Below are 12,887 nucleotides of genomic sequence, written 5' to 3' on the forward strand. Positions count from 1 at the left end.
TACGTGATCAATGGGTATAAGCCTGTGCAATTTGGAGAAGTGCTGTATTGGTCAGGTGTGGTTTGAAGTTCTTTTTGCTGCCACTTCCTCTCTGTGGAAATAGAGAGTAGCGTGAACTTTTGATGCTGATGTATGCCGTTATTACAGAATAAGTGACCCATTTTTGACTTTTCTTTCATTTAATTTTTTTAATTAAGTATTTGACTGACTTAAATGTCATTTGAAATATTTACTTAAGGGAACTGTTGCTGTCTTGTACTAGATATTCGTTACAGTCATTTGGATTCCCTCCAATTCTCTTTACAACTGTTTTTCTGTTGTTTAGTATGGATTGGAAAGAATTTTGGGAGAAGAGAGAAGCCTTTTGTTGCTGATCAAAGCAATTGATCCCAAGCAAACTAACATGATGACGGATATAGTTAAACTCCTTTCTGCAATGTGCATTGTTGGAGAGGAAAACATGTAAGTATTGTATTTAGCCAGAAATAGGAAGGTAATTTTACGATATCCAAAATTATAGTAATACCTGAATGAAATGGTAAAATTTTCAATTTAGGTTTGAAAATAATATCTGTACTATATTGTCAGTTTTCAGAATACCTTTGTCTGTGATTTTTATTATGGTCATATCAATGAGTTTTCTTTTTGACATGTACTGGTTAGATGGAAGTAGTTATGCAGCCATTCTTTTGCTTAAAAATTTTTAGTATTACTTTTAAGGTATCTTAACCATTATAATCCAGTAAGTCATTCTTTGGCTACAAAAGTCTCCAAAGGAAACAAGTAATGCTTAAACCTCCTAAATTTGTATGCAAGAAATTGAGGCAGGTGAATACTTTGGCAACATGGCTCTTAAGATAACAAATGAACAGCAAGGTTAAATATCTCTCCTGAGTCAAATACTTTTATTTTCTTACAGCCTTGAAAAAATTTTGGAAGCTGTAACAGCAGCAGCAGAGGAAAGGAATGTTGATAGATTCTCTCCTATTGTAGAAGGTCTTCAGGATAACTCAGTTCAGCTGCAAGTAAGCAAATGTTTTTCATAAAGCTCTGCAAGAAGTACAAATAAACTTATTTTTCTGTATTGAACAAGTCATTACAATAAAAAGGAGGAGGGATACTGTTTCAAATAAGGGTCAAATTTTGGAATGTTGTTTATAATGTTAGCTTTTAAAATGCATTGTGGGAAGATTCAGTGTTGAGAAACACAGGAGTGTTGCAGGTTAACTTGTTGATTTCTATTCACCCAAATCTTACAGACTTTGGGAGTTAAATTTATACTCCTTTTTAAAATAAAGCATGAGTCATATATTCAGATGCAAAAAGATTATCTTGCTTCTGGCGATATTTGCTGAAACTTAAAGATTAATAATAGTAAAAAAGCAAGTTTTTAGGCAACTGCTTTTTATAATTAATGTTTAAATCAGCAGGAAATCTGTCCCTCATGCTAACTTTATGATTTCATAAAATTGCACCCAGAGAGTCTGAGGAAAGAAATCTTTTACCCTATTTTCAATTTACTTCAGTTGGATATAGAGTTTACCACAGAAAGACACAAAATATTATAGTACATTTGAATGATCATTATAAGTCAGTAGTCTAAGAGTGTAAATATTAATGCATATTGATTTTCATGTAATTCAGTTAAACTGAACGCTGTTCATAATTGTCATTCTTTGTGAATATTACAAAAGTGGTAAAAGATTAATCTGAAGTTTGAAAGAAATGATTGTTACTCCACTGTCACCTTTTGTGTTAAATAGTCCATGTCTGACAGTAAAGATTGCTGTTTGTTTCATCTGTCTCACAGAAAAGCTAACCGTAAAGAAATATTTGAAGGTGGAGGACCATTTGTAGTTGAATTATGCTGGTACTGATGGGATTCTTTTTCGAAAAATTGTAAAATTTTGAAAAATTACTCTTTCTGTTTTATAATCATAGAATGGTTTGGGTTGGAAGGGATCTTTAAAGATCATCTAGCACCAACCCCCCTACCATGAGAGAGGCATCTTTCACTAGATCAGGCTGCTCAAAGCCCCATCCAACTTGACCTTGAACACTTCCAGGGATGGGGCATACACAACTTCTCAGGATATGATTGGCTCTCTGGGCTGCAAGCGCACATTGCCAGCTCATGTCTAATCTTTCATCTATGAATATCCCCAAGTCTTTCTCCAAAGGGCTGCTCTCAATCTGTTCATCACTCAGCTTGCACTGATACTGGTGATAGCCCCAACCCAGATACAGGATGTTGCACTTGGCTTTGTTGAACTTCATGAGGTTCACATGGGCTCACTTCCCCAGCTTGTCAAGGTCCCTCTGAATGGCATCCCTTGATGCTCCCATCTTCACCTTCCTATTATGTGATTTCATGCCTCTTCATTCTAGAATAGAGCTTTTCACAGGTACAGTTACTTATTTACCTTTTTTATTCGTAGTCTCTGAATAAGTTGCCTTCCTTTTTAGTAGTCTAGACATTGATTTGTAGTATAACTTGTTGAGTAAACAAACTTTCTTTTTTACCCAGTATTATTAAAATCACTGCCAAAATACTTTGTTTTCTGAAGTGCATTCTGAATACACATTCTAGGAATGCTAAACTGAGGTCAAGGGAATATCATACAAAAGATGAAGGAGACAGAAAATTACTATGCAGCATAAAGTCAGTTGAATTCGGTTACTTTGATTTGACAAAGAAATGGTTGCTTTCAGTTTCCTTTGTTTGTTTGTTTTTGTTGTAGCCTTCATCTGGGGCTTTTTTTGTTTGCATTTTTTTTAGTCCTTCTTGGTTTACTTGTTTTACTGCTTGGTTTACTTTGATATTGGATCGTTATATAAGTAAAAAATTTTGTTCTTATTTGATCGACCTGAAAAACAAGAATATGAAAAGTTTGATAATTTTCTGTTATGCTTATTTCTATTGTTTTAGTACGATGAATAATGTAAAAAAATTATATATTAAGAAAATTTTATTCATAAATATAATCAAAGAATTAAAAAAATTAAAAGCAGGAATTAGTTTTAATGTTGAATAATGGTAGTTGAGTGTCTCTTTATATTGGTAGAGCAGCTTTGTTCTTTCTTTTGGCATGAATATGGATATCAATGAAAATTTAAAAAATATTTTGATTCAGTAGGGAGACATGCTTTAGATCATGGAAATTGTATTTTCCAATTTCAAGTTATTGTACCTAATTTAAGAGAATTTAAGAGCCTGTATTCTCTATGGAGCATATAAGCATTTGAAAACTTCCAGGTCCATCACAGCACTTATAAGATGCCTAAATTTTAATAGTATGAAGAGCAGTACTACTCTGACTATTATTTACTAGTTTATAGGTATTCAGAGTCCTGAAATTAACATTTCGTTTTGAGTGTTACGCTTCCAAATGTGATCCTGAATTTTCAGGAGCTGCATATATTTGCATGTGTGTAGATTTAATAAGGGAAAAAAAGCTATCTATAACTCCCTTTTTCTATACAGTTCAAAAAGCACATGAAAACTGCCTTAAAAGCAGCCTCTTACTTTATTTGAAGAAGCAGAAAATAATTTAATTTATTAATTAAATTAAATTAATCCTATGTACTTCTCCCTTTACCCATGATGGATACCCAAATGGGCTTTTTGCCCATTTCTCCCTTTTTAAAAATTAAGTAAATTTATAAGGGCCTCTCTAAATCTATAAAGATGTCTTGCAGATTAATCTGAAGGTGAAGAGATAGTAGCTCTTTTGGATCAACATTTGGGAATAGGTTTCAGAAATTATAATCCCTTGTGAACAGTTGTTGGTAAGCAGCCCCTTTAAGAAACAGGTAGCTACCAATATTAATGGCAGTTGAGGCAGTTGTTATGGCAGTTGAGGCAGTTGGCAGGGAAAAAAGGTCTTAGCTGATTATCTCTAACCAGTTAGATCTTTCTTATAAACATGGGCACTTTCATACTCACTGTTTACAGCGACGCTCAACTCCGTTAGTGAGATACCACTGATGAGATGGTGGAAGTTTTCTGCACTAATTCGGTTGTTAAATGTGCAGTAACAACAACTTTTATTTTTCTGGGACTGCTTTTCAGATATTAAACAAGTATTTTTCTACTAGTTATGCTTTTTCATGATTTTGCTATACCTCCATTTGGTACTTTATTATCCTCTGATATAGAAGATAGCAGCATTTTTAAAACTGAGAATTTACTCTTAATGTTACAATTGCAGCACTTAAGCGAAATATATTATTTTGGCTTTACTGAGAGTGTTACCCTAAAGTTCCTGAAAATAGGCAACATTTTGCTGTATCTTATGTAGACATGGAAACTTTTAATGAAAGTTCTCTTCTTTTTTTTTTTTTTTTTTTGAGTTAAACTTCCGTTTGAACAGATTCTTTCTGCTAAAAGGCTTTTTTCTTTTTTTTCAGACTCCACAAATGGTTGCTAAATTGCTTTTTTTTCAGACCAGAAAAATCAAGGTTCCTCATGTGAATCAGTTGTAAACTTTTATAACAATGACATTGACCTGGTGGTTAATTTGATAGTGTTTTAATGAGACAAAAGTTTACAGTTGTCAGTTACTTGGCATACTTACCTTGATTATCTGCTTGATGTATGTAGGCTTGCTTTGTGGCAGTTCAATTTGACACTAACAACTGACCTTTTCAATTTTGAATTGACTAACTTTTCTGTTACTTGAAGGCTGAATACATAAAAAGCCTCAGTATGATGATTTTTGTATTTTCAGTGAAAGCTCTATGTATCTACTTTTTGCATTTGTTGAAAGCAAAGGATATTCTCCCTTTTATCTTTCATAAAATCCAAAATTATGGAAAGCATACTTAAATGTTTTTGGTTCAAGACAAGATTGGTGATCGTAGTTTGAGAATATAAGTACAGCCAGGAGTAATACTGAGTTTCTGATTTTGTTGAAATAAATGTAGTTTAACATCTTAAGCCTGTGCTCAAGAAAATGCATACAAGGCAATCTGGTACCTTGTATACTTATGATGACAACTGAAAAAGTCTAATACTTTGGTTGTTCAATTCATGGAGGCAGGAAATACAGCTCTTCTGACACAACGCATTTTTATGTGTTTAAGACGATGACAACAACAACAACAAATTGTGTGTTGCTCACTTCTTCTCATTCTTCTTGTAGAATCAAATGAATGCCTCTACTCTCTAATCATCATCTTTCATCACTGTTCCTCAAGCAGGCAGTTTAACTAATGGAAGAATGCTGTTCTTCTGTACTGTTCTAGTTGCAGATGCCAGCTCCTTCTAATTTTCCAGTTAGAACTGAGAAGAGCTACAATGTTGAAGCAAAGGTGCAATTCTTCCTTTTCCAATTAAGTTCCTGAAAAATGAGCACCTATCATCCCTGTGGAAACCTGCAGGTGCTTCATGCCTGTCCTAGGAGAAGTGGTTTTGTGACAAAGTAAAAGGTCTTATCTATTCATCAGTAGCATTACCCTCTCACTGTTTTTAGTTGTCAGGGAATACCATTTCATCTTTTTTTCTTCGTCTAATAATATGAGAATGTGAGATGGTATGGTCTGTGATATTTTGGTTAGCTGAATCACTTGATGATTCTTGGTTGTTCTGTGCTAATGAGATCCCTTGTGTAACTGCATATGTAATAGGATGAATCAGAGCAAAGCTCACCTTATCTAAATGTGGAGGCTGATAATATTTATTTAAGATCCATGTAAATGTACATGCATGTGGATGGTACATCTCAAAGTCATTACTAAGAATTTTTTGTCTTTAGCAAGGCTGAATAATTGATGAACATCAATATAGTGTCTGTACCAAAGCCAAATCTACAGCCAGTTTAATACTGGCAAGCAGAATTTAACTAAATATGCATCATCTTTACAGACTTTTTTACAAATGCATACTTGCAGTAAGAGAGAGAAACGAAGCAGAAGATCTTACTGCAGTTCCTCTTATTCAAATGGGCAACACATGACATAAGATGATACTTACCACATAGTGAGTATTGATTGTCTTCTCTATGCAAGGAAAAAGCTTCTCTGAGCTACTGAGATGTACCTGGCATTATCCACCAGAAAAAGACTGGGTATATTCTGTCTGGTCTTCAACTGGGGAAAATGCAAGTTTAAAGTACAGACTGGAATCCTCAGAAAATGCATCCTGTAACTTGATAGACATCACTGGTTAGAATAACAGAAGATTAGAATTTCAAGCTGTAACTTCTCACTTAGCATAACATATCTGATCTCATTGGTCTAGTTTCTCATGGAGGAAAGCATTCAAAATTTTGACAATTCCAGGTGAACTGCATCATCATCCATGCAAAGTTCTTCCCTACCAAAAATAATGTGTGTTCATCTATCAATATATGCCCATCTCTTAGATAAACATGCAAAGTCAAGTATTGTAGATTTCCCTACCATGTGGCAGCAAGGTGTTAAAAGCATTCCAGATGGAATATACTCAGAGACCTGAAAGCCCTCTGAAAACTAACATGGTGAACTATACTTAGCTGTAGTTCTTTAGAGATGAAGGAGGGAAGGAAGCATCTAACCAGACTGCCAGGAGAAGTGAAAGATTTGCTCTTGGCTTTTCCCTGAAGAAAGGAAAGTGCTTCTACATGCCTTCACTGCATGCCTGTTGTAAACAGCAGGATACTCTCAAGATGTAATTACTGTTTGGGTTAGAGGTGCCCTTCAGGAAAGAGTACTTAGAAATTGCAGTCCTCAGCACTGCAACAAAATTTTAGAAGGTACCCCAGAGAGCTGTGTATTACCATATGCCTTTTGCTGTTAGAGCCTAAAATAATTTCACTTCTTCAGGCATCTTCTCAAGGGCAGACTGACAAAATACCTCCACCTACAGAATCTACAACTCTTCATGAATTAGTTTTAGATATAGACCATTTGCCCAGAATATTTTGTGCACAATGACTTCTGCCTTCCTAGGAAGCTAATTTACCTATCTTCATTAAACCTCATACTACCTCAGCAAAAGTACCTCTTCATTTATTGAAGATGAGACATCTTTTTTGATATGGACACAACTTTCCCACCTTGTCTTCATGGCTGAAAATTCAAAAGGGGTGTCAGTCTGTTTACAGAATCTTATCCTAATTGAATCTAATTGAGTATAAAAGAATGCAGTTAGGGCCCACTCATCTGGAGTTCAAGCAGTGACTGATTGTTCTGTGTCCCAAGAATTGCCATTTATAGAGCTGTCAACTGGAGCGTCACAAGCATTTTACTTAAGTGTTATGTACTTTGAGAATTGCCAAGGAATGATGTTACATTTGGGATAATTGTTCTTCAATTTTTGCTTATTTAAGAACATTGAAGACAAATAATTATGAGTGGGTACTCTTGGAATTGTGTGTAGTATGAATACACGTAGAGACAAGCACTTGAAGAAAAGAATTACTTATCTGTAGCTTCCTTTCTCCCTTAAGAAGATCTTTCAACTCTTTGGACTCTGTTTTCTCCTTGGTCTAACCCTTTATAAGCAGTATTAGAGACTGGATGTCTCTTTTTGTGGAATAAATTACCATAACTGTTATTTCTACTGCATTTCTTTGATTAGCAGCCACACTCTAGAAGCAGGGAACAAACTCATTGTTTGACTATTGTTAGATCGTGCTTTCTGGTAATTTAATAATTCTAAATACCAATCTATATTTGAATGTTCAGAATTTTCTAAGCATTCTAAGCAGATTTAGCACTAGTTTAAGATGAGGAAGTCATAATCTGGTATTTCTAAACAAGTCATGTACCTCTATTTTTGTAATTTAAAATAAAATCATGACAGACTTTACTTTTTGTTTTTCTGAGGCATTTTTGTGGTTGAGACTTGCTTCCTAAACAAATAGACACAGGTGGAGGTAAAATATCAGACTTATTTAAAACTTTGTAGGTTCGGAACAAATGAGCTTTCTAAGTAAGTGGCAGATCTGTCTCTTTAGCAATGTAAGACGCTGAATAGTATTTAGTCTGCAAGTAAGCCAATCCATCAAGCATTTGATGTCTAAATTCTCCTGTAACCAATGGAAATCCAAGGTGCAATTTAGTAGCCCACACATGAACTTCAAATGACATTGTAGATATGACGTGGTTCCTTTAGGAGATTCCCACCCTTCTGGATTGGTATTTGCAAACCAGATGGGACACACTGAAGCAGCTGTAATGGTACTCTGTATACTATGTGTTCATGTTTAAGTTGAAGTCCCTAGTCAGTAAAGACAATGGATCCTAGAGTGCCTTGTTCACTCCATGGGTGTCATAAAGAAGATTTTTTAGAATCTAGAATCTTAAAGAAGAACTTTAAAGAAGAATATAGAAGGCTACTGATTAACAAGAATGGGAAGTTTAGCTATCATATAGGTACATATAGATATCTGTCGACATATAGGCATCTAAATGCAGGTATCTGAAGCTTGAAATGTGTTGTCCTGGAAAACTTGAGAATTCTGTTTGAGTTTATTCCTGTGCCTTACACAGACAGTAATTGAAGTAAGCTTGCTACTTTTTAAAATTGACTTACTGTCAAACATACGGTAATATTAATACATTGTTTTTCCAACTGCAAAGTTTAGGATAGCAAAACTTTTCATTGTTCTTGAATCTTCCCTGGATTATTGGTTAAAACTGCCTTTTAATAAGCCACTCAGATGCTGTTCATCAAGCTTTAAGAGGGGTATTTTTCTCTTTCTCTTGGTTTTGGCATATTCCCCCAAAATCTAACTTTCCAGACTGCAGTGTTACTAAAATGTTCACAAGCTTGTTTCTCTTCTTGATAGAATTTAACGCATTTTTTCCTTACAGGTTTTAGGTTCGCTAAAGAGATCTATTTTGCTGCAATCTACTTCTAAGTGAATGAACAAATTTCAAATTATTGCTATCATATGTGATTTAAGTATTATATGCTAACTGCTAGATATTGAATGATAGTTTCATTTGGAGCGTGTTTTAAATGTTTGTGATCTAGTAACAGATTCTTGTTGTTGTCTTTATCATGAGTCTTTTTAAAATTTTTTAATTTTTTTTTAATGTTTTCATGAAGCAAATTACTCAAAAGTAGATGTCTAAGCAATACCTTGCTTAGACTTGTGTTTGCTTCCTCTTGTATCACCTTTTTTCATTCTGCTTTTTGTAGACTTCTGTTTGGAATTTTCACTGTTACTTTGTCTTTGTGTTCCTATAGAAATAGTTTGCTAACATAATCCAGTAGATCTTTGTCTTGTTTATTCTGGGAAAGCTGAAGTATGTTCTGATTATGAACTGCAATCGAATTCCCACTTGATCAAATTTGACTAAAGTACTAGAATAACAATACTTTTTACTGATGTGTTTCTTGCTTTTCATTGTCCTATCTTGTCTCTGTTCTGTTTGAATAACACATGTGCACATATACCTTGTTGATTTGGCAAATTAAAAGAAAATACCATTTTTTTGGCAGCAATTACATCCGTAGACATTCTTTAATCTAAATTGCATTGCTGTCTCGAAGATAAAACTGTAGTTTGCTCTTGATCAGGATTTTCACAGTAGCGTACAGTTCAGTCTCTGATTGCCTCTTCATTGATAGTTTAAATCTAGTGTGATAAATGCTGATTCCTTGCTTAGCAGTCCATTCACATAAAGTTTTGCATGAAAATATACTGTGTTTTAAACTGCTGATAACAATGACAAAGGTTCCAATTCTGATGTAATCAAAGAACATGGAGTTTGACTTTATTTGAAATGTAAATGTAACCTTGCAGTGCTGTACTTTATTACTGACTGTATGATAGTATTGTCCAATGAAGTCTATAGTCATTGAAATGCCTCACTGATGTTAACAGGAGTACAGGTGTTGGTGGCATCTGTCAATGTACTGAATTACTGGTTTTGAATGGCAGAGCTAATTGAATCAAGAAAATGCAATTGAATGAAAGACTTAGTACTCCAGAGAGATAAATTGGTGATGATATAACAGGTTTCAACTAAATAAGCTCAGAATTAGAGGAAGTAAAAATTTTCATCACGGCTGCTGAAAAAAAATACAAATACTGATAAAGTGGATAGTTTGGTAAAGTGGACCCATACCAAAACAAATACAAAAAGATTTAAGAATAAAGAATACAGCCCATACTTAGATAATAAGAGAATATATTCTGTAAGGTACTGTTGCACTGAATTTTAACTGTTTTGGTTGCCTGCGTTTTCTACCATTTGTTGCGTCCAAATTACAGACAAGGCTGATCAGATTCTCCACCACATTGTGATACTTTAACTTCTGCAGTTTGTGGGCCTAAGGAATACACCTTATCTTCAAAGCCAAGAATTTGTTGTTAGTCTAAATGAAGTCTTAATGGTCTAATCAAATTACTGTCAATTGTGCTAACACATGTGTCTGCTCGCATCCCATGCCTCTACTTTTCTATGCCACATTTTATTTAGGATCATATTGCTATCTGCTAGTTATAGAAATGTATGTAACAGTAAACTTTGTGCCACAAACTTGTACAAGGCTAAGCAAAATCTAAAACTAGTGGAGTAGTAGTCATTTTTACTAGACAAATCCTGTTGCAGCTAAATAAGCCAAAACAGAGCTCCAGGCAGGCAAGCCAAGTCTCAGTAAAGCCTGACAAGTCTGGAAGCATGTGGTGTTAGCTTAATGCAAAGCCTGTAGCCTGTTACTAGCAAAAATAACTGTGCTACAAGGCCACATGTTCGGAACTAGATTTTAAAGGGCATGACAGACAAATATTGAGCATGAGGAGATTTTTCAGTGTCCAAAAATACTTGGTTGTCCAACAGGAGACTCCTAATGTCTTCTCCGTTGGGTGCTGTTAAAACTATTACTGGAAGGTTTTATTCAGTCCACTTTTGAAAAATGGACTGGGCACCTGAGGTGGTTTTTAAATATTTTTTTTTATTGCTGTGTGGGATTTGGATGTAGGTAAGTCTAAGGATTTTATTTTTATTTATCTTTTGGTATTTGTAGTTTCCTTTTTCGGGGTTAGCACCACTTCTTGTTATCTAGTGTAGAGTGGTGCTTTGGCAGTAACAAATAAACATATATTACAATAACTTTTAGAAACAGTACATGCACAGAAACAGGCTTCAGGAGTAATACAAAGGTTTTGTTTGAATTTATTTGAAGAAAGTAAATTATAAGTTAACTAAGTCATATTTTTCTTTAGGTTTCTAAAGTACTGTAGACATATGTACAGAATCGTATTGCATAAAATTAGGGAAATAACAGATTTCAGGGAGGAGAAGTGTCATAAGAATAGTTCTGACAGGCACTACAAAGATGAAGAATCCACCATGACAGTTAAAGCCCCAAATTGTTATCACTTTAGCAGCTTTCCAATTGGGTTGTTCAGAGAAGAATAACTGAGGATTGTTTCTTATTTATAACTTTAAAGAAGCCCCAAATCTGAAAGATCTTTCTCAAGGGAACATATTTTATTTAAGACAGAATGGTCAAGGTTGTGGTGCTCTTACCTATACTCCTATTTAACTGAGTTTTTTTAAAATTGACTGCTAGTAATGTAGTGCCAGCACCTTTCTGAAAGAAAACACACCATAGGTATATGCCTCTCTAATATGTGTAGGCTTTTTATTGTTACTCATTAGGTAATGGTGTAATTGATCTGACTATAAAGAATATGGAGAAAAGACATGAATAGGCTTTCACTGCCTTGCAGTTTCTAGCCTTGTGTGGTTTATTTTTTCTTTTATTAATATTTTTATTAATTTTTTATGTTACATGCTTTGTTAGCATAAAAGAAAAAGATGGACTTACAGCAAGAAAAAAACTAGCAAGGAAACGTTACTTCAACAAACCTTAATACAGCCAAATGATTTTTGAGCCCTAAAAGCTTTTTTAAAAAAAGAAACTTCTAAACATCAAATTTAGTACTATTTTGTAGTATTTTGGAATTTGGCTACTTAACATACTGTTTTCTAAATTTTTCTAAATGGTTTTGACATTTTACAAACTTTTTATTTTTTGAAGTACAGACTTAGGCCAATAAGAGCATTCTTGCCTGCTCTTTGAGCTTTTCAAACAACTTTCATGGGTTTGTGAAACAGGATTTGGCTTTGTAAAGCCATGTTGCATTTCTTCATATTGTTAATTTATTCATGTTGCATTTTTTCATGTTACTCATTAATTTTGTTCTCTAGTATACTTTCAATATATTTGCACTGTAGAAAAGTCAAGCTTACCAGTCTGTAGTTATCCAGATCTTTCCCAAAATGTCCTTGTAAATATCAATAACATTTCTGCCATCTTCCTCTTCTTGGATGTCCACATGCTTTTCAGTAAGAACTTAACTGCAGTAGCAAGTACTAAAGTTATTTTGTCCTCAATTTTCCTCAAAACTTTTGGGTGAATACTGTTTTGTGAATTCTCATTATTGGCTTTGTTTTGTAAGTTCTTCTGCCAACCCCTGAAGCTGTTTGTGTCTCTGTTCTACTTTGGGCACTCCTTTTGCACACCAGTAGAACATTTGATGAAGTGTTGCTGTGGCCTTTGTTTTCTTTGGGTACTCCTCTTCATCATGATCTTTTACTGACCCTACAGATTCTCTGGTTGTCTTCCTCCTTTTGTTGTCTTTGAGGAAAAAGATGTGTTAGTCATAGATGCTTTTTGCAAGTTGTCCCTCAAACCTCCCCCCCCCGTCATGTTGTTTTATTTTGTTTAGATGTTGTAACTTGAATAATTATTGTCTAAGACTGGAGTAAGTTACAGAAGTCTATCTTAACTTTTTTATGCAGTTGATTTAAATAATTGAATTTAGTGTGCTTTGTCCTATTGATGTCAATAAAGTAAAAGCAATAGATTTCTTTTTTATTATTATGCAAATCTAGGTATTTGCATGTACTGAGTTTCATAGAAGTTCTGAGGGAATAGAATT

General features: G+C 34.3%; 1 protein-coding gene across 4 annotated transcripts in view; it reads left to right on the forward strand.

The window, feature by feature from the left end:
* The window catches only part of DIAPH3 (diaphanous related formin 3), a 249,115-nt gene that overhangs the window by 44,778 nt on the left and 191,450 nt on the right, over positions 1–12,887 (forward strand). For all 4 annotated transcript variants that reach the window (XM_075488665.1, XM_075488675.1, XM_075488656.1 and 1 more), the window contains 2 exons: positions 326–462; positions 920–1,025. In XM_075488665.1, coding sequence (XP_075344780.1) covers positions 326–462; positions 920–1,025 — 243 coding nt within the window. The remainder of the gene's footprint in view (positions 1–325; positions 463–919; positions 1,026–12,887) is intronic.

The sequence above is a fragment of the Mycteria americana genome, chromosome 1 (genome assembly GCF_035582795.1).
Source record: "Mycteria americana isolate JAX WOST 10 ecotype Jacksonville Zoo and Gardens chromosome 1, USCA_MyAme_1.0, whole genome shotgun sequence".
Classification (NCBI taxonomy): domain Eukaryota; kingdom Metazoa; phylum Chordata; class Aves; order Ciconiiformes; family Ciconiidae; genus Mycteria; species Mycteria americana.